The sequence below is a fragment of the Coptis chinensis genome, chromosome 1 (assembly GCF_015680905.1).
Source record: "Coptis chinensis isolate HL-2020 chromosome 1, ASM1568090v1, whole genome shotgun sequence".
Lineage (NCBI taxonomy): Eukaryota > Viridiplantae > Streptophyta > Magnoliopsida > Ranunculales > Ranunculaceae > Coptis > Coptis chinensis.
Genome location: NC_141456.1, coordinates 63,845,661 through 63,870,110, shown reverse-complemented (window position 1 = coordinate 63,870,110; position 24,450 = coordinate 63,845,661). Strand labels below are relative to the sequence as shown.

General features: G+C 38.1%; 1 protein-coding gene and 1 pseudogene across 5 annotated transcripts; one reads left to right on the top strand and one right to left on the bottom strand.

Moving 5' to 3' along the window:
* The first annotated feature begins 17,923 nt into the window (after window positions 1-17,923).
* LOC147524914 (uncharacterized) lies at window positions 17,924-23,118 on the top strand. Of its 4 annotated transcripts, none has more exons than XR_015220924.1 (6): window positions 18,017-18,157; window positions 18,260-18,402; window positions 19,078-19,159; window positions 21,718-21,834; window positions 22,472-22,631; window positions 22,873-23,118. XR_015220924.1 is itself a non-coding variant. In XM_086604617.1 (6 exons), exons 1-5 carry the CDS (start codon window positions 18,149-18,151, stop codon window positions 22,596-22,598), a joined length of 372 nt encoding a protein of 123 aa, XP_086460743.1. In that variant the 5' UTR covers window positions 18,017-18,148; the 3' UTR covers window positions 22,599-22,631; window positions 22,873-23,118. The 4 variants fall into 4 exon arrangements, 3 of the variants coding, with proteins under 3 accessions (XP_086460749.1, XP_086460743.1, XP_086460741.1); XM_086604617.1 differs by having other exon boundaries at window positions 22,578-22,631; XM_086604623.1 differs by lacking the exon at window positions 22,472-22,631 and having other exon boundaries at window positions 17,924-18,157; window positions 18,256-18,402.
* Window positions 19,532-21,284, bottom strand: LOC147524915 (uncharacterized; annotated as a pseudogene). Its single transcript, XR_015220921.1, has one exon. The product of XR_015220921.1 is annotated as an uncharacterized LOC147524915 (transcript).
* Window positions 23,119-24,450: the final 1,332 nt, after the last annotated feature.

Sequence of the window (24,450 nt, the reverse complement as noted above, 5' to 3'; positions counted from 1 at the left end):
AAGAAAAATATGGCTAAGGATGGAAACAAAGTGTAGAAGCAAAAGTAAAGAACAAGGTTTTCTCAAGTTACATAATATGAAGACTCTATTATCTCAAACTTGTCCTTTTTGAATATTCATTTCCTTCCTTCTTAAACCATCTCCTAATCCCCACAACACCTAATAAAGACCTCTAGCTCAATTAGGAATAGGTTAGTGTGATAGTAAGTGGCAAATGTGTTTGATCGACTCCGACTTCCTTGTGTGTCATTGAGATTGTAAGGTAAAGTGTGCCAACTGCACACTGGAGTAGCAAAACTTGAGCCGAAAAATCATAGTGGTTTTTGTCTTGACATTTATGTGAGGACCTACTTAAGGACGCTATTCTGAGTTTTAAGAAACTGACCTGCTAGTGCACTTCATAGTATTACTCATTGTATATATGTTTATTCATAAATAATTGATTATTATGCATATATTAGCTTAGGGTTCAACTTGATTATTCTTTATTCATTGCTAGTGAGATATATAGATAATTGGGAGCATAAATAAGGAAACAATAGTTTTATTTCTTAGTCGTTATAGTATAGATGAAGTTTTTGAGTACCTTCACTGGAAAACGCTCACGAGGCTATAACTCGTCCACTAGGGAATTCCTAGTGGTTTAAGGCCTTGTTGCATATGGTCAATGCAATCGCACTTGGCGAAACAAGAGTAGTTAGAACTCCATTTTTGGTCACTTATTCTAATTTCTCATATTTGCTTGAGGACAAACAAAATGCTGTTTGGGGGTGGTTTGATAAGAGCCCAAAACTATAGTTTTAACCCCTTAACAATATTGCTTTTAGATTAATTATGCAAGTAATAAATAAGAGTTAATGCTGATAACGTGCTTTTATGTATTTCAGGCATTGAAGTCAATTATGTACAGAAATGTGTCACTTTGGCGAGATAAAGGAGAAAGGGTTGGTTGCTAAGAAGTTCTGTGATTAAAGGCAAAGATTCAAGGAGAAAAAGCCTTTATAAAGCTCGGTCATAGCTGAAAAGTCAAAGTCAACGTGGGCAGAAACAACACACAAAAATCAACAGAACTTCCGTAGGCCATATCTTTGGACTCAAACCTCGGAATTGGGCCTACCTTATGTCAAACCGACCGGCTCGGAAAAAGCTTTCCAATGGTCTAAGCCTTGTCCTAATTAGAGAAGCAAAAGTAGATGAAAAGTCTACTGAAGTCAAATCAGGCTGGAAAGGGGTCTGTGGACTGAAGAAATTGGGCTTTGGGCTCGATTTTCCGGCCCAAAACATGGCTCCTAAGCCCACGCACTAAAATGTAGATCTAGTCTCCTCCATTTCAACACACAAGACTTAACTCTTAAGAAATACTTAGTTTAGCTAGCAAGTAGCCATTAGAGCAGAGTTTTAGATCTAGTTTTCTCTCTATTAATTAGTTTTTTATATCTTGTTTTAGATGTAGTTTACCTTTCAATTAATTAGAGTTAGAACAAGTAAATGATTAATGGAGAATCATATTTAGTTTTATAATAAAGTATTAGTTTTTAATTCCTATTTAGTTTATTGATTAATATCTTATTTAGTATAGTATTGTTAAATTCATAAATTAGAATCTAATCTAGTAATTGTTTGTGAGACCAAGATGGGTACTCAGTTGGACAATTTACAGATTTTTCCGACGTTACAAACATCAAATGTTGCAAATCAATCCACTAGAGAGCAAGGTAACAGTCCAACTATGGTGAACAACAAAGAGCAAAATAGTCAACCAAATCCCCCAGCCAACACATCTACGAGCTGGAGTTCTCTTTTTCAGGGTGGTACGGTCAGTCCCCCTGACACAACTCTCCAAAGGTTTGATCTTGATATGATAGAGGGTGTTACCCAAGTACCTTTAGATCTGCGATGGAAAGGTTTGAATGTGTGGAGAGATTATGTGGTGGGTTTCTTCTTTGAACAAAGGCTGCCATATCCGGTAGTAAAGGAAGCCTTGAAGAAAAAATGGAGAACAAAGGGTGACTACGAGATGGTTACGGATACTGATCTGTTTTACTTTAAGTTTTCCAATGAGGAAGATAAGAGGAAAGTGCTAGAAAATTCTCCTATATATATTGTAGGGAAATGCTTCATAGTTACCCAGTAGACACAGGATATTGAGAAGAGAAAGAGTACAGTGAAAGCAATACCAATTTGGGTAAATTTGTACAATGTGCCAAAGGAGTTATGGACTGGGGAAGGGCTGGGTTTCCTAGCCAGTTGAATAGGAGACCCCCAGAGAATGGATGAAGCTACAGCAACTAGGAAAAGACTCTTGTATGCTAGGGTTTGCGTTTTGGTAGAAATTGCCTCAGAGTTACTTGAGTCATTTGATATCAATATGGGAGGTGAGGATATAAGGAAAATTACAGTGGAATATGGGTGGATACCAAAACTCTGTGATCATTGTAAGAGGTTTGGACACAAAACAGATGGATGCTTCAGGAGAGGCAATAATCAAAGGGTAGATACTCAGGTGGAAGTTGGGGTGACTACTAATGTGAAGGTGGACGAAAATAGAAACAGTATAAATGAGATAGGGGAAGTTAACATAGGTCATATTGATGCAGCAGTCATAACTAGGCAATTTGAAACAATCAATACTGAGGGAGTAGATAGAACTGTAGGAAATCCTAATGAGGTTTCAATGGCTGAGTTAATTTTGAGTGCTATAGTAGTTGAAAGTGAAGGGGTACTAAGGAGAACTGATGAGACATCAGTGGTGGCTGAGAATGCAGAGGGAATAGTGGCTACGGAAGAGTCAACCCAACTGGTAGAGGGTTCTGAGGTGGTAGTAAATGAAGCGAATATGGCTTTGGATAGAATTAAGGGATCAGAGTTGGCAGTAGAGATAGCAACAGCAGAAGTAACAGAAGTAGCCACAGGGAATACACAAGTTTATGATAGTGATAGTGACACTGAAATGAGCCAAAGTAATATGTTTGCGGCATTAGTGTCGTATGTGGAGGGTAGGCAGAGTGATGATATGCAAAATAACTCAAACCCTCTGATGCACTATGATCTAGAGCATAATGAGTATAATAATTTCCTGGAAGCTACTAGAAATGGGGACTTAGAGGACGAGGAGCCATCAGAGGATGAAACCCTCTACTTTAAGGATATGAACAATATTCCACTGGCTGATTTACAATCTCCGGTTACTCCAAGGAATGGAACTGAGACAAAGAATCAAGGAAAGAATACGAAGGAATCAAGTGGAAAGGAAAAAAAAGCAAAGAAGAGCAGGGGGCGTCCCAAGGGTTCAAAAAACAAACACCCTAAAATCTAAATGATAGGTCCTATTTGTATTTGGAATGTGAGGGGAGCTAATGATCTATTAAAAGCAAAGGAAATTAATAAGGTGAGGGTAGATAAGAAACTGTGTATCTTTGGTTTATTGGAAACGAAAGTTAAGTATCCGAAGTATGATATCATAAGAAATATTTGCTGCCCTTCCTGGGAGCATATTAATAACTATGGCAGGAGTCAGTCAGGCAGAATTTGGGTTTGCTGGGATCCGAATGTTATTAAAGTGGTTATTTTAACATATTCAGAATAGTTTATACATTGTAGAGTTACCTATCTTCTAGAAGCAGAAGACTTTTTACTCACAGTGGTATATGCGAGTAACTCATTACAAGAAAGGAGAGAGTTGTGGAAAGAGGTGATAGGCATACAAAAATTGATACAGAAGCCATGGTGTGTAGCAGGAGATTTGAACAACATATTGACTGCAGAAGAAAGGTTAGGTGGAGAACCAATGCATCCGAATGAAGCGGCTGATTTTAATATATGTCTTCAGAATGGCGGGGCGTCGGACATCAAGTCTACAGGATTCTTTTATACGTGGTGGAATAAATCCATTGGAACAGCCAGAGTCATGTCGAGGATAGATAGATGCCTGGTTAATAATTTGTAGCTAACTCGCTACCCACAAACTATAGCTGAATTTTTGCCGCAAGGAGTCTCGGATCACTCTCCAATGCTCCTAACATGGAATGACTTCTCTAAAAAACCCACTCCTTTCAGATTTCGCAATTTTTGGGTTTATCAGACAGAGTTTAAGACTATGCTAGAGGATGTCTGGGGAATAGAAATCGCTAATAATCCGATGTATAAGTTGATGCAGAAACTCAAGTTACTAAAGGATAAGACTTCGACCATGGGCATGGAGAAACTTCTCCAATCTACATGAGAGAGTAAATGTAGCAAGGAAGATACTACAAGATGCTCAGGTTTTGCTCCAAAATAAGTCTAATGATGTCATGCTAGGAGAGGCAGAAAGGGAGGCCATGCAGAAATATATCAATCTCGCTAGAGCAAAAGCGATAGATATGGACCAGAAATCTGAGGAAAAGTGGATGCTAGATGGCGACAGATGCACAAGTTATTTTTTCAATTCATTGAAGGAAAAAATAGCTAAGAAAGGTATATGGACTATTGCCAATGAAAATGGGGAGAGTCCATGGACAGGCAGAAGTGGCAGGGATCATTGTTGACTATTTCACCAAGATGTTGGGCACTACAGCAGCACCAGTTAGGGAAAGAGAGTTCTTCATGGATTTGAAAGTTCGGAATACTATTGAAGCGACTCTGTGTGATGTTCTAGAAGCCGAGGTGACGGGGGCAGAGATAAGAAAGATAATTTTTGATATGGAGAATAACAAAGTGCTTGGACCTGATGGGTTTAATCTATTTTTCTTCAAAAAGTGCTGGGAAACAATGGGAGACGATGTCATAAAAGCAGTCCAAAATGTCTTTAGAAACTTTAAGATGCCGCGGGGTATAAATGCAACTTTCTTGTGCCTCATTCCAAAGGTGAGCAACCCTTCAAGAGTGGAAGATTTTCGTCCTATTGCACTGTGCAACACGATATACAAGTGTATCTCCAAAGTAATCACTTCTAGAATGCAACTGGTGATTTCTGACCTTGTTCATGAGAATCAGTCTGCTTTCATCCCAGGTAGATCTATACAAGACAACATTCTCATGGCGCATGAAGTGTTAATAGGGTACAATAGAAAACATGGTACGCCCAGATGTTCTATCAAACTAGATATCAGGAAGGCATATGATACGGTCAGTTAACAATCAATTCTTTACCTACTGGAGAGATTTGGATTTCCCCTGAAGATGCGCTGATGGATTCATATGTGCATCAGTTCGCCATTCTATTCTGTCTTGGTGAATGGGTCGCCTGAAAGATTTTTTGCTGGAGGGAGAGGGTTGAGACAGGATGACCACATGTCGCCATATCTTTTTGTGATTGTCATGGAAATTCTGGGTATTGTAATCAGGGAGAGTATTGATTCAAAACTCATGCGCTACCATTCAAAATGCAAGAGAACTTTGTTGACGCATTTGGCCTTCGCGGATGATGTCCTTATATTCTGCAAAGGGGAAGTAAGCTCTATTGAATCCCTCAGGGAGTGCTTGCAGATCTTTAGTGAAGCGTCTGGCCTGAGTATTAACTCTCAAAAGACTACAATCATGACGGATGCCATGGAGCAACAAGAAGCAACAGTATTGTCTCAGTTACTGGGGCTGGAACTAGTGAAACCGCCAGTGAGATATCTCGGACTCCCACTTTTTTCTGATCGGCTAGGTATCAAAGACTGTCAAGCTTTGATTGAGAGGATAACTTGTAGAATCAAGGATTGGAAAGCTAAACTATTATCCCATGCAGGTAGATTACAATTGATTCTGTCGGTTTTGAGCTCGCTAAATATCTATTGGGCTCGTACATTCATTCTGCCTTTAATGGTCCTAGAACAAGTGGAGAAGATATGTGCCACTTTTCTCTGGAGTGGGACAGAAGCAAAGAGATGCGTGCATCAAGCAAGTTTGAGCACTATATGCAAAAAAAAGGAGGAGGGTGGGTTAGGCATGATGAATTTGAAAATATGGAATAAGGGTGCTCAGTGTGGGTTACTGTTCAAGATAGCAAGTCAAGACAGAAGTGTCTGGGTCAACTAGATTTGGGAGAATCAGATGAGAAGTAAGTACCTATGGACCATGCCGATTCCAGCTGATTGGTCATGGTCATGGAGAAACATCTTGAAGTGCCAAAAAGAAGCAAGAAAGCTGATTAGATACTCGATCTCTAATGGCGAAGATACGCTACTCTGGCATGACATTTGGTGTGATAGTAGCCCATTACTAAACAATGCTCAAGCAATAGCAGAAATTCAGCTACCTCTCAATGCGACAGTGAAGGAACTCGTGTCAAATGGCGAGTGGAATAATACAGTGAATGAGTTGTAGTGTCAAAACCTCAGAGAAGATATCCTGAGCACACCAATTAATCGCCACCTTGCTAGAGACCGAGTGGTGTGGCTTCCTCATCATAGTGGGTCCTTCACCTCTAACAGTGCATATCAAGCTTTGAGTAGACAAAGGGAAAAAGTAAAGTGGCAGAGACTGGTATGGGGCCGACTGGTAATCCCTCGGCATTCTTTCACTTGTTGGCAACTGTTCTCCAACAGTCTTTCTTCCCAAGACAGGTTAGTACAAAAGAAGATACTCTCTCACTCTTCTTGTTGCTTGTGTTAGCAAAGTAGGGAATTCTCTAATCACCTTTACTTTGATTGCACGTACTCTCCCGAGATCATCAATGGAATCAAGCAGATTTTGGGTATAGCTACGGATAGAAGGAATTCCAATAGAGAATGGTCGTCTATTCTGAGATTATGTAGGGGCTCGAGCTGGGTGACCGAAATATATAAGAGCTTCATTTGCGCGGCAATTGATGGAATCTGGTTGTTTAAATCGCGGCGTAGGTTTCAAAATCGGGGAAAGACCAAAGATCGGTGGTTTTGAGAAGAGTCCTAAGGAATATGAAAACCTAAATCAGGTACAAGTATTGGAAATGGAGGACAACAACTGAAGCTTTAAGGTTAGCTCAAAGCTATCGGCATCCGTGTCAAGTTCCAAAGAGCGACACAACAGCATTGCCAATGGATCCCCTTGAGAACAAGATCGAGTCAAGCTGAATAATGGATGGGTCAATAATGCAGGAGAGGGTACAGGGCATGGTGGAGCAATCAGAATTGCAAGGGAGAAGTTCCGGCGGCGTTTTCTACGGTAGTGGTGGCGCGGTGGTCGATCCTATTCCACGAAATGAAAGCTATCGAGGTCAAGGTTAGGCGGATGAGAGAGATGGGTTTTGGGAATGTAGATGTGGCATCGACTTCGCTTCTAGCAATCCAAATGATAACAAAACTCGCAAAGCCACCTTGGAACTGTCTCGATGTGGTAACTCATATCTTAGAAATGTCGTCCAACTTTATAAGCTGTATTTTTGTACATGTATATCGGGAGACCAATAGAGCCGCAGATCATCTTGCAGGACTCTCTAGATCCCATGTAAGGGATATTTTGCATGTTGGTCCTCCTCTAGACAGAGATTTATATAAGTTTGTCGAGGAGGATGCAGCAGGTAACATATATGTAAGATTTGGTTGATTAATGCAGGTAGGGGTCTGCCTAACCCCAGCTTAAAATTTTAAAAAAAAAATTCATAAATTAGTTGTCTTTTTTTCATAATTAGTTAATTATAATCTAGTTTAATTATTAAATTCATTAGAATTAATTTTGATCTTAGTTGTTAATCATTTCATAGGTATTAGTTTAGTTTTGAATTATTGATTAGAATCTTTATATTAGTAAAGTTAGATTCTTTATATTATGTCTTGTTTAAATTCAATTGGAAATGAAAGCATAATGATTGTAGGCTAAACCTCCATTATAGGGGTTTGAGGAAGCCTTAATGAAGCTTGATCTTAGTTAACAAAGAAATCGTCATGATAATTTATTCAATTCTAGAGAGTATTTAGTTCACCATGAGAATGGGTTTGATTGCTTCACATGCTAGTTATTATTTGGTAGAGATTGTTATGAATAATTAGGGATTAGAATTACCAATTTGTTATTCGAAAGTATTTTGGTTTGGATTGCGACATTTCTTTGTTAGTTGATTAAGTTGAGTTAAGGTGGAATCAATCCCCCCTAATTCTTTATCTAGATTCAATTTAGCATTTCATAGTTGAATTATCGTATCATTAGTATAATTTGCATCGTAGTATAATTTCTTCCGTAAAACTCTCATTGACTTTGGATAGGACCGATAATCTTAGAAAACACTAATACTAAAGAACTAGGAGTGAAACGAATCTTCTATTCCAACTCTATTTCAATAGTATCGAGAGTAGAAAACTTTGATAAAACCTTAGTAGAAAATAGTTTTAGTTTTACTTACGTTTAAGTTTATCATTTATTCGTGACTAAAACTATTCATTTTACATTTATCAAATGGCACCGCTGCCATCTTAGTTCCTGTTAGTATTATTTTATTTAGTATTGTTAGTCTTCCAAAGTCCCATAACCCACCCACCCTTGTTTGATTCTAACTGTGGTTGTTTGTTTCAAAACTGAATTTTTCCTCGTAGGAATACACCGAGCGCGACCTGCGCCCTACTAAGGCAAAACTCGAGCGCCCCCTGTGCCTAAGCACCTGGAACTTGAGTTTTACCTGAGCGCGACCCGCGCCTTGCCAAGGCAAAACTCGAACGCCCCCCGCACTGAAGCGCCTGGAACTTGAGTTTTACTTGAGTGTGACCCGCGCCTTGCCAAGGCAAAGTTCGAGCGCCACCCACGCTGAAACGCCTGGAGCTCGAGTTGGACCTGAGCGCGACCCGTGCCCCACCTAGGCTGATTTTGAGCGCACCCCACGCCCTCTACTCTGAAACGCCCAATTTCCACAGGTTAGTTTAAACTTCCATTACTTCAAGTTATTCAGTGTTTCTAACTCGTTTTACACACTGCGCACACGTATAGAAGATGCTATTCATAAGCGAAGGAAGGCATTCAGGTATTTCTTTCTTCCACACCTCGCATCTCCTGTTAGAGGTTCATACTAGCATATCAGGATTGTTCGGAGTGTTGTCGTGTTTAGGTAAGATTGGTCTTAGCCTTGCATGAGATTAAGGTCAGGCCGAACAAAAACACCTAACGTAATCAACCGACAACGTCAACAAACATGCCTTTCTAGTATACCACTCACTACACCTCTAGCTAATATACCACACACCAAACCTAAAATAATGGCTAAAGAAAGAGAGTCTCCTCTCTCTGACTTTTACAAAGCCTTGAACGATTGCCCAAAATCTTGCATCGTTCTATCAGACCCAGTGTGGGATTTCCGAATTCCCCTAAATATATTTAATTTGTTACTCATTTTTCAATTCATGGGTTAGATCATGAAAAACCTTATCAGCACATGCGTAGGATTGACCAAGTCCTTACTACATTCCACCATCCTATGGTTGGTGTTGAACAAATTAAACTAAGGGTGTTTCCTTTCACTTTAGCCGATAAGGCGGCGTCTTGGTTAACTGCCCAAGCGCCTAATTCTGTGGACTCGTGGGCCAAACTTGTTCAACTATTTATGGAATATTTTTACCCACCACTGAAGACCGATGAAATGCTTTCCAAGATTTATTTCTTTCAACAGAATCCTCATGAATCATTTTTAGAGGCTTGGAATTGTTTCACCGATCTTCTTATAGAGTGTCCACACCATAACCTCGCGAAAGACACGCTAGTTCCTGCCTTTTTAAAGGACTTTTACACCACCATAAAGAAGTCCTTGACATAATGAACGGGGGTAGTTTCCTCAGTAAGGGAGTGATAACCGTAATATGAATAGTCTACCTACGAAATGAACGATGAATTCAAATGCGTAAGTAAACTAAAACTTATCTTTTACTATCTCAATTATCAAAGCTTCTACTCTCGATGCGAATTGCACTAAGTGGAGTAGGAAGTTCGTTCCACTCCTAGTTCCCTAGCATGGATTGTTTTCTAAGTCTAAGAAATTAGTCTTAAGTCAATGAGAGCTTTTCTGAAGGAATTATACTCACGATGCAATATGAAATTGATTATTTGAATTTAAACTACTTAATGCTATGGAAATATGATTGTTTGAATCTAGATAAAGAAATTAGAGGGAATTGAATCCACCTCGACTCCAACTTAATAACCTAGCGTAGAATGTTGTATCTCAATTCTCACGTTCTTCTATCATGAGAATTTCGAAGTTCTAATCTCTAGTGTTCATGGCATTCCTACCGGATACTAACTAGCATGTGAGGTTGTCCACCCATTCTCATGGCTTAAACACGACCTTCTAGAGTGGAATAGATTCTACAACCAATTCTATACTAAACAACTAAGTCTTCATCAAGGCTTCATCAACCCTCTAATGGAGGTTTTAGCCTCGAGTCATCAAAACATCATTTCCCATATTATTATAACTAAACATACTATCAAGATTCGAAATTTACTTAATTTAAACAATAATGAAATCTAATTTAATGACTAAAATGAAATAAGGACAGGAATTGAAATTAGATCTAGAATTGGAAATGACAAAATCAAAATTGATAAAGAATACTACTTTATTTATCTAATCAAATTGAAGAGCAAGATTCAAAGGTTTAATCTAATACAATAATTTAAATGGAACTAAACTTAATTAAAACAATTAAATCTAGATCTAGAAGCTATTCTAATGGCTACTTTCTATATAAGCTATCTACCCTAATTCTCTACTAAATAATCTACCATTAACAATGAGCTTCCTAACCTAACTGCCATTAACAATGAGTCAAGCTTTTGTTTTTATACATCCAGATCCAAAAATCGTGCATGGGCTTGGAGCCATGTTTTGGGCCAGAGAACCAGGCCCAAAACCCAATTCTTTCAGTCCAAAAAGGCCTCTTCAGCTAGATTCGGCTTCAACAGATTTTTCGTCCACTTTTGCTCCTCTGATTGGGTCAAGGCTTGGACCATTGCAAAGCTCTTTCCGAGCCGGTCGTTTTGACATAAGGTAGGCCCAATTCTGAGGTCTGAGTCCAATGATATGGCATTCGAAGTTCTTGCGACTTTTGCTCCTTTATCTCGCTAAAGTGGCACCATTTCTGCACATAATGGACTTTGAAGCCTGAAATGCATAAAAACACGTAATCAGTATTAGCTCTTACTTATTATTCACATAATTGGTCTAACAGTATGATTATTAAGGGGTTAAAACTACAGTTTTGGGCTCTTATCAGGGAGCCTTAGAGACTTATAAATTTTTAGAAGATCAAACAAAGCGTAATAATAACTGGGGGTAGTGACGATATATCTCGTTCCGCTAGTTCTTCTATAACAGTTAAGGCTGCAGGTATGTTTGAGATGAAACCCGATCCTGAACTTAAAAATTTAATTGAATCTCTCACTAAAAAGGTAGAGGCTATTTCTGTTCAACAAAAGCCTATTTTCCGCCATGAATGTCAATACCAATCCATGTAATTTCTTTTTGAGTCCAGAGCATCCTGACTCCTATTGTCCTTTCACTTATGAACAACAAACATCATAACAAGATAATGTTTGCTCGATTAATGGTTATCCTATTCCTAACGCCCCTTGGAGACAACATCCCAACTTTAGTTGGAGAAATAATCAACAAGTAACACCTCCAGGGTTTAATAATCAAAATGTTAGGCCAGGAAACAATTATAACCAAGCCCCACCACGATAAGGTCAAGGACAAGGTCAGGGTAATTATAATAATTATAACAACCAAGCTCCACCACATCAAGGACAAGGTCAGGGTAATTATAATAGTTATAACAATAATAATTATAATGCTAATAGAGGTATCGTTCCGACAAATAATAACTATCAAAATCCACCCATTAATAATCAACGTGACATAGTTCGTGTCACAAAACCTATAGCTAACACTCCTCCACAACCGGATCGTTTTGATACCTTTATGCAAACCCAACAACAGATTTTACAAGCCATCCAACTTTCCTTACAGCAGTTAGCACAAGAGAAAGTACAACCCAAAGGTGTGTTTCCAGGTCAAGCGATACCTAATCCTAAAACAACAAACATAACCTTTGAGGTAAACGGTAATACTAGTACTGAAAATGCAAACGTAGGAGAGCTAAATGCCATCACCACTTTCCATTCTGGGAGAGTGATTGATAACAATGTAACTATGCCTATAGTTACCCCACCAGTTGTCCCTACACCGGAGATTGTACTAGATACTGAAATAGAAACTGAAGAGCCTACCCCTGTAGAGGTACCAGTTAAACCACAGCCTAAGAAACAGAAAGCTAAGGTTAAACATCTTGTTGATCCATACACTAAATATATAGGGAAACCACCATTTCCCCAGAGATTAGCAATGTTAAACAAGGATACAAATTTTGAAGAGATTAGGGAAGTTTTTAAAAATCTAACGATAAACTTACCTTTCCTTGAAGTAATTAAAAAATTACCTCACCATGCTAAGTTTCTCAAAGAGTTGTGCACTAAAAGGCGTAAAACAAATATTCCTAAAGACGCCTTTTTAACATAACAGTTTCCAACTTTATCAGAACATAATGGAATCGTTAAGTACAAAGAGCTTGGTCGTCCTACTGTACAATGCACCTTAGGAAAATCCCACACGACGACCACTTTACTAGACCTAGGGGCGAATGTTAACTTACTCCCATATTATCTATACAAACAAGTAGGTCTACAAGATATGCAACCTACTAAAATGACGTTGCAATTAGCGGATCGATTTATTAAGTACCCTAAAGGTGTGGTTGAAAACGTGCTTGTTAAGGTCCAGGATTTCTGCTATCCTACTGATTTTTGTTATTCTCGATACAAAAGTCACTAACGACTCTGTTCCAATCATTTTAGGGCGTCCTTTCTTGGCAACTACCAACGCGCTCATAAACTGCCGTGATGGTTCGATGTCCTTGTCTTTTGGCCATCTTTCTGTTGAGGTAAATGTTTTTAAAATGATGAAACAATTACCAGATTCGTCTGTAGATGGGGAGGTTAGCAAGATCGAGAGCTTAGCTCAAGATTATTTTAATAACACGTTTTTAGAAAATCAAATGGATAAATTATTGTCTTTTGGAAGTTCGAATTTTGCCAATGACTCCTACTTAAAGGAAGTCAACACGATCTTTGAGTCTACACCTATCGTAGACCCTTCTATTTATCCATCTACTGAGTTTGAAGACCTGCTGCCTAAGCAAGTATTCATTACTCAGGATGAGGACCCTCCAGAAGCATTTATCGACATTCCAGCCACCCCAGTGCTTAAACCTCTTCCTCCTGAGTTAAAATATATTCAACTTGATCCAGATGGTAGTCATCTGGTAATAATATCATCTCTGTTATCTAAGGATGAAGTGGCACGTTTGATTAGGGTGATTAAGGAACATCGTTCTGCAATTGGTTGGTCCCTAGCTGACATTAAGGGAATTAACCCTAAAGTTTGCACTCATCGTATCCATTTGGAGGATAATGCAAAGACTTCTCAAGAACCTCAGTGTCGCTTGAACCCTGCCATGAAAGAGGTGGTCAGGGAAGAAGTCTTACGGTTACTCGATGCGGGTATCATATACCCAATCTCTGATAGCGAATGGGTAAGTCCCATTCATGTGGTTCTTAAGAAATCATGTATTACCATGGTACGTAATGCCAAGGGTGAATATGTTGCCATGCATGGTCCTATGAAATGGAGGATCTGTATTGATTACAGACGTTTAAATGCCATGACACGAAAGGATCATTTTCCTTTACCCTTTTATAGATCAGATGCTCGAACGTCTAGCTGGTCATACTTTTTACTGTCTTTTGGATGACTACTCTGGCTATTTTCAAATTAATATTGATATTGATGACCAAGAAAAGACTACCTTCACATGTCCTTTTGGAACATACGCCTATAAACAAATGTTTTTTGGCCTTTGTAATGCTTTTGGTACCTTCCAGCGGTGTATGCTTCATATATTTAGTGACATGGTAGAGCGTTTCATGGAAGTATTCATGGATGATTTTTCTATCTATGGAGACTCTTTCACTGACTACATGTCTAACTTGTCTAAGGTTTTGACACGGTGTAAAGAGAAAAGTTTTGTTTTGAATTGGGAAAAATGTCATTTCATGGTGAAAAAGGGAATCGTGCTAGGGCACATTATATCTAGTGATGGCATCGAGGTAAATAAGGCCAAACTAGATAAGATAGCCACTCTACCCATACCATGGATTGTCCATGATATTAGAGCATTTCTAGGCCATGCAGGTTTTTATAGGCGCTTTATCAAAGATTTTTCAGAAATAGCTAAGTCTTTAACTAATATGCTTTTAAAGGATGCCATCTTTGATTTTAATTTTAATTGTAAACAAAATTTTGAAACTTTAAAAGCCGCCTTAACCTCTGCACCCATTATACAGCCTCCCGATTGGTCTAAACCTTTCGAACTCATATGTGATGCTAGTAATTATGTTGTTGGTGCTGTCTTGGGACAGAAACTAGATAATAAATCCACTGTCATTTATTATGCTAGTAAAACTCTAAACGATGCTCAAAGGAATTATACAACTACTGAAAAAGAATTCTTAGCTGCCGTTTATGCTTTAGAAAAATTTCGTCCTTATTTGGTTGGTTCTAAGACTCTAGTTTACATGGACCATGCATCACCTAGGTACCTTCTCGCAAAAAAGGATGCTAAGCAGAGATTAATCCGATGGATTCTTCTCTTGCAAGAGTTCACATTAGAAATAAATGACAAAAGAGGGATCGAAAATGTTGTTGCCGACCACTTATCTAGACTTACAAATGACGATGATAGTGATTCTGAGTCCATAACGGACTCTTTTCTTGATGAGCATCTGTATGCTATTTTTTCTGCACCATGGTATGCTGACATTGTGAATTATTTAGCATCGGATATTCTTCCTGCTGATTGGTCAAGAAATGAACGTAAGAAGTTCTTGGCCAGAGTTAAGTTATACTACTGGGATGAGCCCTATCTTTTTAAGTATTGTGCGGATCAGATTATTCGTCGTTGTATTCCTCAGTTGGAATATAATGAGGTTCTCTCATTCTGCCATGACAAAGAGTGTGGTGGCCATTTTAGTGGTATAAAAATAGCTGCTAAAATTCTTCAATGTGGGTTATATTGGCCTACTCTTTTTAAAGATGCCCAAGTGCATTGCAAGACGTGTGTTCGTTGCCAACAACTTGGGCAAATCACGAAGCGTAATATGATGCCATTAAATCCAATCATGGTGATAGAAGTTTTTGACGTATGGATCATTGATTTCATGGGTCCTTTTCTGATTTCCCATGGTTTTATATATATTCTAGTTACCATGGACTACGTGTCTAAATGGATAGAGGTCATGACTTGCCGTAACAATGACCATAAGATAGTTGTGTTTTTTGTTAAGGAATACATTTTCTGTTGATTTGGCATTCCTAAATCTTTCATTAATGATGGTGGAACACATTTTTGCAACAGAGTTATTGCATCTCTAGTGAAAAAGTATAGAGTTACACATAAGGTAGTAACTCCGTATCATCCACAAACTAGCAGACAAGTAGAAGTTTCTAATAGGGAAATCAAAAAGATCTTAGAAACAACTGTAAATCTTGATAGGAAAGACTGGTCAAAGTGTCTATCTGATGCCTTATGGGCATATAGGACTGCTTTCAAAACTCTTATAGGTATGTCTCCCTTTAGACTTGTATTTGGGAAACTTTGTCATTTGCCCGTTGAATTAGAGCACCGTGCTATGTGGGCTATAAAAAGCCTTAACTTCAATTTTGATAAGGCGGGTATCAAGCGCAAGTTGCAATTGAATGAACTTTAAGAAATCCGTAGTGATTCTTATGATCTCGCGAAGGATTATAAAGCTAACATGGAACGTGTTCATGATAAGCAAATATTGTGCAAAGAGTTTGTGGTAGGCCAAAAGGTCTTGCTTTACAACTCCTGTCTAAATATTTTTCCAGGGAAATTAAAAACCCGTTGGTCTGGTCCTTTTCTTGTTACTGAAGTCACCCCTCATGGGGCAATCACCTTGTTAAATCCCAAGGACAACAATACCTTTCAAGTCAATGGCCAACGGTTGAAACATTTTCATGAGCTATTGTCCCCTGATGTAGAGGAAGTCCTTTTACAAGACCCTGTCTATGAGGACTGACCTTTTTGTTGGTGTACTTCTTTTCATTTCCATATATTGGTAAGTCCATTCAGGTAATCGGGCCCTCCCTATGGAGTGTGTGGATGTAAGTACCGGATCCTACGTCCAAGTTTAACATAACTCACATTTTCCACTTTTGCATGTTTTCTCGATTTTTGAGTCATGTTCCTCTACGGTGTGAATTATGCATTTATTGCTTTCTCATTTTTTTTATATTAAATATTTTTCATAAAAAAATAAAAAAATTATTAAAATCACAAACATAGTAATTTAGGAAGTCTCGGGAATCTGACTTTAAAAGACCCACTTTTAAAACAAATTTTCTAAACTCTGTTGTCTAAAATTTGTTTGGGGGTGAGGTGTTTGTTTTTCCGTCCTTGATTGTTCAACGTTCCATTTGTGTTGTGTGTTGCTTAGGCCATTTAATTTTATTTCGATTCGGGTTGACATTATCTATGAATTTAGATTTTATTTGTTTGCATAACATACGTCATGCACGTACTTCGAGGCATTCCCTATTTTCTTAAATGTCACCCACGGTCAGAATAGAGTGTTTTATGGATCATTGGATTGGAAATTCTCTCCTGATCATTTCCATATCTTATTCACAAAAATCGGACCTGTAATGAAGCGGCAATTTTAGTTTGAAGTTGGGCGGGAAAATCGACAAATTTCAAAAAATCGAATTAGACTTGAGCCCAATATCTCGCATGCACGTGCGTCCCTTTCCTTCAAACCAACAGATTGTGAGTTTCCTTTTTCCCCACCGCCATTAACAAAGCTTAAAACCTAGAAACCAAAAAAAAAAAACCTAACTACACCCACGCCTACACTACAATCCCAACTTCAAATCTTCTCCAAAATATTCCCCTACCAATTCCGACCTTTTTAAACCACCAAAAACATCAAAAAATCAAACAATTTTGAACTTTCGCGCCACCACCATTGTTTTTTTTTAGTAAGGTTGCTTCAAATTGTTTTCTCCACCTTACTCAAACCCACAAATTTTATCAAAACTCCAATGGCGCAAAGATGGAGAATTTTGCCGGAGCAAGCGTTTACGGCCTACCGCTTCGCACCATTTTACGGTGACGAGATGATTAGGAGGGATTGGAGTAGGTTGTGGTATTCGACTGAGGATTTCTATCACTCCAATTTGGTGGAACAATTCTATAAGAAGAGGGATTTTGATGGGAATAGAATTTTTGTTAAGGTGGCCAGGACGAGGAGAGAAGTATCTAGGAGGTTGCTGGCTGAGATTTTAGGCATTCCGTCTAGACGCCATCTTGACACCACATTGCAGGAATCCCAATTTACTGGGATTGGGCCCTTGATGAATGCGATGGTTTTGGAAGGAAACTACAATATGAGCTCGCATTGTGTTCACCAGTCTTCTCTGCGAACCAACCAGCTGGCTGTAGCTCAGTGGATTGGTAAGAATGTCATGGGAAAAGAGAAGGTCAGTGACATAAGTCTGAACTGTCTTCACATGCTATGGATACTCCAGGAGCAGAAGTATGAATTCTGTACTCTTGAGTTTTTGATTAGTATGATTAGGGGAGTTGGGAAGAGTATTGCATCTCTCCCCATTTTGATAACAAAGATCATGATGACACTACACCAAAATGGCCATTTTGTAACAGGGCAAATTTTCCATGTGTAACACTTATATCCGTTACTAGCTTTCTAACGGATAGAAGCGTTAGGCATTACGGTATGCGTTACTGTACATCTATTTTTCTTTTTTTTTTTAATTTATTTTCTAAGGATTTCTTTATTTTCTAATTTTGGGTAAAATTGTATCGGTTAGAAAAGCCCGTAAGTGGAAATAAAATACACTTAAAAGAAATTAAATAAAGTCTAAAATCTGAAATGGTACATTTCTCTTCTCTCAAGCTCGTCTCCCTTCACTCTCCTGCTCTCAGGCAATGAAGTCTAGGGTTCCAAATCTAATTGTCAAAAGAGGAAGGCGGCCGGTTAAATTTGAAATTTCTCTCTTTCTTCTATCATTTAGGGACGACGAATCAGACAAACCAGATCGAGGAGGATAGCTTGAAGGAGAAAGATGAATCAGGTATACCCCCCTTTTTAGTCTGATTTCTCTCTCCTCTAATTTGTTTGTGCACAAAATTCTAAATATTTTTCTTTTTGGGTTTTTCAATTTGGGGCAAGTAAGTTAAACACAGAACTGTTTCTAGTGTGCAACTCTCTTCCTGCGAATCTCAAAATAAAAAGAAAAAAGATGAAAGCTTTCGTTGATTTCTTCGTTGATGAGAAAGCTGTTCGTGTAGAAAACATCTTCCTTGATTTCCTAAAGAAGTAAGTAACTTACCAAAACCCCCTTGTAGTGTTTGGGTGGAGGTAGGCTTTGATACCCTCATATGTCTGTATGTCTTTTAAACATAGTTTGTGCTCTACTGCAGTCTGATTTGATACTATTGGTTTTAGAATGTAGAGAGTAAATGAAGATCGATATGTTGAAGTGGACTGTTGTTCCTTCCATCTGTCAAAACACTATGATAATACAGTAATTATATGAAGGTTAATACCTTTTGGGTTGAAAAGGCAACTTAGAACAATATATGACATGCCCATAGTTTTCCACTCTTCCAAAGTAGTTGCTAAAAGAGGGGAAAAACTCAATTTATACTACCCCCTGCGGATAATAGCGAGTAGAGATCCATTTAATATATAGCTCCACAAAGGAGGAGAGTAATTCCAATGGAAAAATGGAACAATAAAGGCATAAAATGTAGTCCTTTGAACAAGCCAAGCAGTGATCCACTAATTACATGGAAATAAAGCTTGGGAACTTCTAATCTTTTCCGGCCTCCTCATCCGAGCCGAGTATTCGGTTGGAATCACCTATTTATGTAACTCATAGAGTACTTTTGTTACAAGATTAAGTTCGAAATTTTCATTTATTTATTAGGTATGTCAATCATTGAGTACTTTTGTCACAAGATTAAGTTCCAAAATTTCGTTATTTATTAGGTATGTCAATCTGCGAAATCTTGTTCCCGAACAGATTATTGGTTCAACGGCCATGCAGCTACTTTTTGACACCCCAGGCGAGGTACCTTGTTATACACCTTTGTATTACTCTTAACAGGGATTTTCTCGTTCCATTATTGTTCCTACTGTTTTATTGTCTTGCTGTTGTAATTTTCAATGGAAATTAGGACCAAATTTTGTCAGTAAGGGTTTGAAAAGGATTTCGGGAGTATTTTTTTGATGATATTAGAAACATAAAAAAGGGAAAAGTAGAATCTACTGTATCAAGCCACAAATTTAGATTCTTGATGCCTTCCTGTAAAAACAAAGTATATACCTTGGGAGACACTCAGAGAAAGGTCTTGCAATATAAAAGCCTTATATGCTACGTTGTTTTATTCTCAACCCACCCATGAAAGTCCATTTTTTTTCACTGTGAAAGTACTTGTTGGAATTTCTTTTCGAAATTTTGACATGCTTATCGTACATCTTGTTTAAAAGCTTTGGAAAAAATCATTAACGTGTCTTCTCTGCTTTTATTTGGCTTGTTCTCAAGATTTTTTGAGCTCAAGAAACTTCTACCTACTTCAGCTGCTTATGACTTCAATATACACATAAGTGCTTTGTTTCCTTTCCACATTGCCTTATTTGTGAGGATGAAATGATTGTTGGAGCACAAATTTTCTTACAAATGGTGGGACGCAATTTGGACGGGCTAGTCCACTTTTTTTCCTTCTGTGTAGCTTTGCCTGCAGTACTCGAACTCCACTCCATCAACTTTTTCCGAATTTCCCTCTTAGCCTTCTCTGCCAACATATATCGAAGTTCAAATTGTAACAACTCCCTTGTCCTATTAGGAACTGAAGGAACACTAGCCTTGTCCCTGTCAAGACTACCCTGCTTGAAGCCTGCCGAATTAGGAATGCCAGTTTCATTTCCTGTGGCCATTCTATCTGGTACATTTCCCCCAAAATGACATCTTGCTTCCTCCTGTATGCTTCTTCTTTTATTAGGCCTCTCTCCTTTCAGATCAGATCTAGAACCTGCATTAAAGAATCCAGGAGACATATTACTAGCTGCCCTCTTAGACCCACTTGTCTTCCTCCTAACAACTTGTCTTCTTGCTGCTGCTTGGGCCACCTCCCGCTCTCTCTTTACTTTCTCATAAGCCTGCTGAACCACACTGGCTGCTTGAGCAGCATTAGACGGAGAAGCAGTAGCGTTGCAAGTACCAGTTGTCTTCGAGAATGGACCACATTGGTTTGTCTGATTAAATGAATCATGGCCAGTGAACCCTGCAGATGGCATGTTCTTATTTGAAGTATGCTGATTTGATTTCTGCCGCTGCTGAGAGGAAGGCCAAGGTGCAGATGAACTAGAACCATTTGATGGTGGTGCTGCGGTTTCAAAAGCCAAAAAGGATTCATGGCAATTGGGGCATAGGAGGTTACAATTGAGATAGACACAGACATATTCATACTGCATCTTGCATTGATTGCAAGCAGTCCAAAATGTACTGCGCTGTCGAGAAGGAGCAGCAGTTGAAGGACCCCCATGACTAGCAGTTTTCTGAGCCCCAGACTTGGAGGATGCATTATTGCTGAAATTATGGAAACCATTTGTGCCAGATGGAACTGATGGTGCCCCACCTGTGAATGGCACTTTCTGTAGTCTTGAAAACCTCCTTTGGTCGTACTCATTCCTCTTATTCTTATCAGAGAGCACACCCATCACCTCTGAAATCATCTTAAAAGCTCCATCGCCCCCTACTGACTTATTTTTATCGGGGTGAAGCATGAGAGCCAACTTCTGGTACTGCTTCCTTATTGAGTCGTCATCAGCCATTGGATTTACACCAAGGATCCCATACCAATCCAGTTCCCCAATTATTTTGTTCTCAGCCGAGAGATACACATCAAATGTCGCTAGCATGTGGTGAAGACCCTCAAGTCCAGGATACAAATTTTGGGCTTTCAAATCAAATTTTTCGCACCTGCAATGTCCTTAGAAGCAAACTTTTTCTCAGCAATTTCCTTTGCCCTGGTAGCCTCATCTCTATTACACTCCATTCGGCCCTACCTCTTTCTCGTCTGTCTCCTAATTTCTTTTGCAGAAGTATAACCATAACAACACTCAAAAAGCTCTATTTGGTTGCATCAATCAAGATTCTTCCATACTTATGAGTACATACATTCCCTCTTCCAGTGCCTATTTGAATCAATGAGTCATCATGAGAGCACAAGCACCAGCAAAAATTTGTTTTCTTTTATTTTTTGAAAATTCCCAAACAGGACCTTTGGGAAAAAAAATGAAAAAGCCCCTTGTTGAAATTTTGTTTTCCCCAAAACCTAAAAAAATCAGAATTCTAAATCTCAGAGGTGAAAACACAATTTGGGTAGTCCACTTCTCCACCAGCAGTTGATGTAAGGGTGGGACGCAATTTGGACAGGCTTAAACTTGTCATAGTCTTGTACCTTGTTCTAATTGTCATAAGATCTTAAATCTTGCTATGATAAGTTTTCTTGGAGTGGGATTGGTATACTGAATATTGTAGCATTTGTTCTCATACTTTGTTATTAGGAACTGATTGAAGTTGACGATGGTTGGTCTTTTTTCAGTGCTTTTAATTTTGTTATGCAGGAGAAAGTCAAGTGTTTCGGGGCAGTTGTACCATCTTATTTGATGATGTTGGTTGGGGACTGCGTAGACTATCCTCAACTGTTACGGGTATGCTTCATGATTCGAGGAAGCTATGAGGTACATTTTCTCTTCGCAAAAGTAATGCTTAATTTATTCCCGACCAATTTACCATGTTAGTAGATATTTCTTTTTGTAATTTTAAAAGGATATTAAAGTTATTATTTTCTATTAGTGGTTCACTAGGTTATGTCAAACAAAGAGAAAGTGGATGTCATTAAGGGGATAAAAGTTTTTGAGTTGTAGGTAATCATATGGCTGAAGAATAAATTTGTTTATGTGTACTTATGTTTTTTTTTTCTCACTTCTATTTAGTAATATTTCAAGTTGTTCATATGTTAAGGAACATGTTTATTACAAATTTAGTTTGTTCCTTATTCATGTCAACACAAGCATATAAGGTCCAACAGGGGATATATAAGTCCATATAAACTTATGAGTTATACATGAGGTATAGTTATTGATTTGTGCTTTTCTATCTCAGTATTCTATCTTGTGTTCATCTTGTAAGTTGTTAAAGCGCTTGAATGAATAAGAAACAATACTTTTGTTGTAGATTTGTTAAATACTTAACACTTTCTAGTTGTGTTATGATGCCTTAATTTTTCTTTTGCATCATGCCATTAATTGTTAAATTGTGTTCAAAATTTAAGTTCATTGGAGAGAATGTTAAGGAAATATATGACAAAATTTTTAGGTTAGTTGAAGGGGAATATTCACTTCATAATAGTGAGGTCATGGTTGCTTGAAAAAGTACGCTAATCGAGATGGCATTGCACTTTTTTTTCCATATTTTACGGAAGACATGGAGATTTGTGAGCTAAATTCCTCTAATTGACTATGGTATGCTTCTCAAGGTATATATCACTATCTTTTGTTTTATTTATGTAATAGTTAGATTATCACTTTTATTTTCTTAATAGTATCACGCATCAATTTCTGCTTAAACCTAGTACAACATTCATCATCTTTTAAGGTTGGTTTTATGTCTATATGTGATGTATTGTGTTATAAATGACAAATTATATGAGAGCCACTTTCTATTAAATGACAAGTTAGACTGCTTGTTAAGTGTTTTCTACTATTGTGCGTATGTAGGTCTTGTGGAATCGGCTTCTAATGGAATTACATGCAACAATTGACATGAAATTCTGGTTTTGGGAAATGCAACAATCGACATGAAATTGTGGTTTAGGGAATCTCTGAGTTTTATTCAAGCATTGTACTACTTACCATTTGCTAGTTGTTTTTGGTATAATTTGGTATAACCTGTGGATGAATAGAATGTTTTGGTTAAATACATGAGTTTTGGATGAATAAAATACACTAGAAGTATTGTTTGAAGTTCATCATTGAGGTTGTAGTATATATATTTGTTAAATTATTTGAATGGTAGAGTTGGTGTAATTTGTGAATGAATATAAGTGGTTTTATATTGTTATTACTTGGTTGATTTTTATTTATTTTTTATAAAAGTTGTCTGTTTCATAAGATTTGGTAGTGTACAGTGGATGCCAACCTAAAGTCACGTGGAGTACTAACTGTTTCTTGTAGGGGGTGCAAGTATCCCAAAAATTAAAACTGGTTTTTTTTAAAAATATATCGACCATTAGTAATGGATATTTCCGTTACAAACAATAGTTAGTAAATAACACGTCCATTACTAACGGCTATATCTGTTAGAAATGACAAATTTAATTGGGCCACCAACAGTTGGCTATCTGTTACAAATAATTTTAGTAACGGATATATATCCGTTACTAAAATTATTATCAGTAATGGTTATATCCGTTACTAAATTTGGCCTAAGTGAGAGTGACGCCCCAGAACTAAGGGATATAACCGTTAGTAAAAATATAAGTAACGGATATAACTGTTAGTAAACGCCTTTTTTGGTGTAGTGTGAGTTTGAGAGCAACTCCGAAAACTGAGCGTACTATGATTAAGATGCATACGAATGTCATAGTATATACGGACTGTGTTAAGAAGGTTTGGAGGTTGTTCGAAGATAGGGTAGTTGAAGAGGATGAGTCGGAGACTGACTCGGAGGATGAGGATGGCACGACATGTTTTGATGTCGATGCCTTGGAGAGGTGTACGTCTGATGCAGAACGCATGTCGGTGCTTCACCGTGGCATGTGTTCTCTCAATACTATTTGCAAAGATTTTTGGACTCGCCAGACTGTCATACATCATAACTATGAGACTCGTGCCCAGCGCAAGGATGAGTGTTGGGAACAGATGAAGACAGAGATAGATGCACAACGCAAGTTCCAAGAAGATATGCTTGAATGCTTCCCACCCAAGGGTGGTTCTTCTTCTGAGGAGGCGTCTGTGAGGCATGAGCGTCGTCGCCGAAGGACGGATGGCTCTGGCCCATCGGGAGCTCTGGAGTCATCTCCTTCCCATGTACCATCCACTACCAGCAGTGCGTTCTTTAGGGATATTATGAGTTGATGTGGTTTTGTATTTGTGTTTATTTAGTTTGGATGTTAATTTTGAATTCGGTAGTTAAATTTGAATTTGGTATTTAAATGTTGTTTGAATTTCAATTTTAATATAATGTGGTTCTTTTCAAATTGTGCGTTGTTTTTATTGTTAATCCCACCTTCCCGAATTGTTTGGGGGTGGTATTATTTATTCTAGCATGATTTGTTATATGATCCTCCATTTTAG

What these genes read in the sequence shown, in the direction of transcription:
- LOC147524914 (XM_086604615.1), top strand. An exon ending in TTTTTGACACCCCAGGCGAG is followed by an intron (nt 19,160 to 21,717) that starts GTACCTTGTTAT and finishes TTTGTTATGCAG; the next exon opens with GAGAAAGTCAAGTGTTTCGG. An exon ending in TGATTCGAGGAAGCTATGAG is followed by an intron (nt 21,835 to 22,872) that starts GTACATTTTCTC and finishes GTGCGTATGTAG; the next exon opens with GTCTTGTGGAATCGGCTTCT.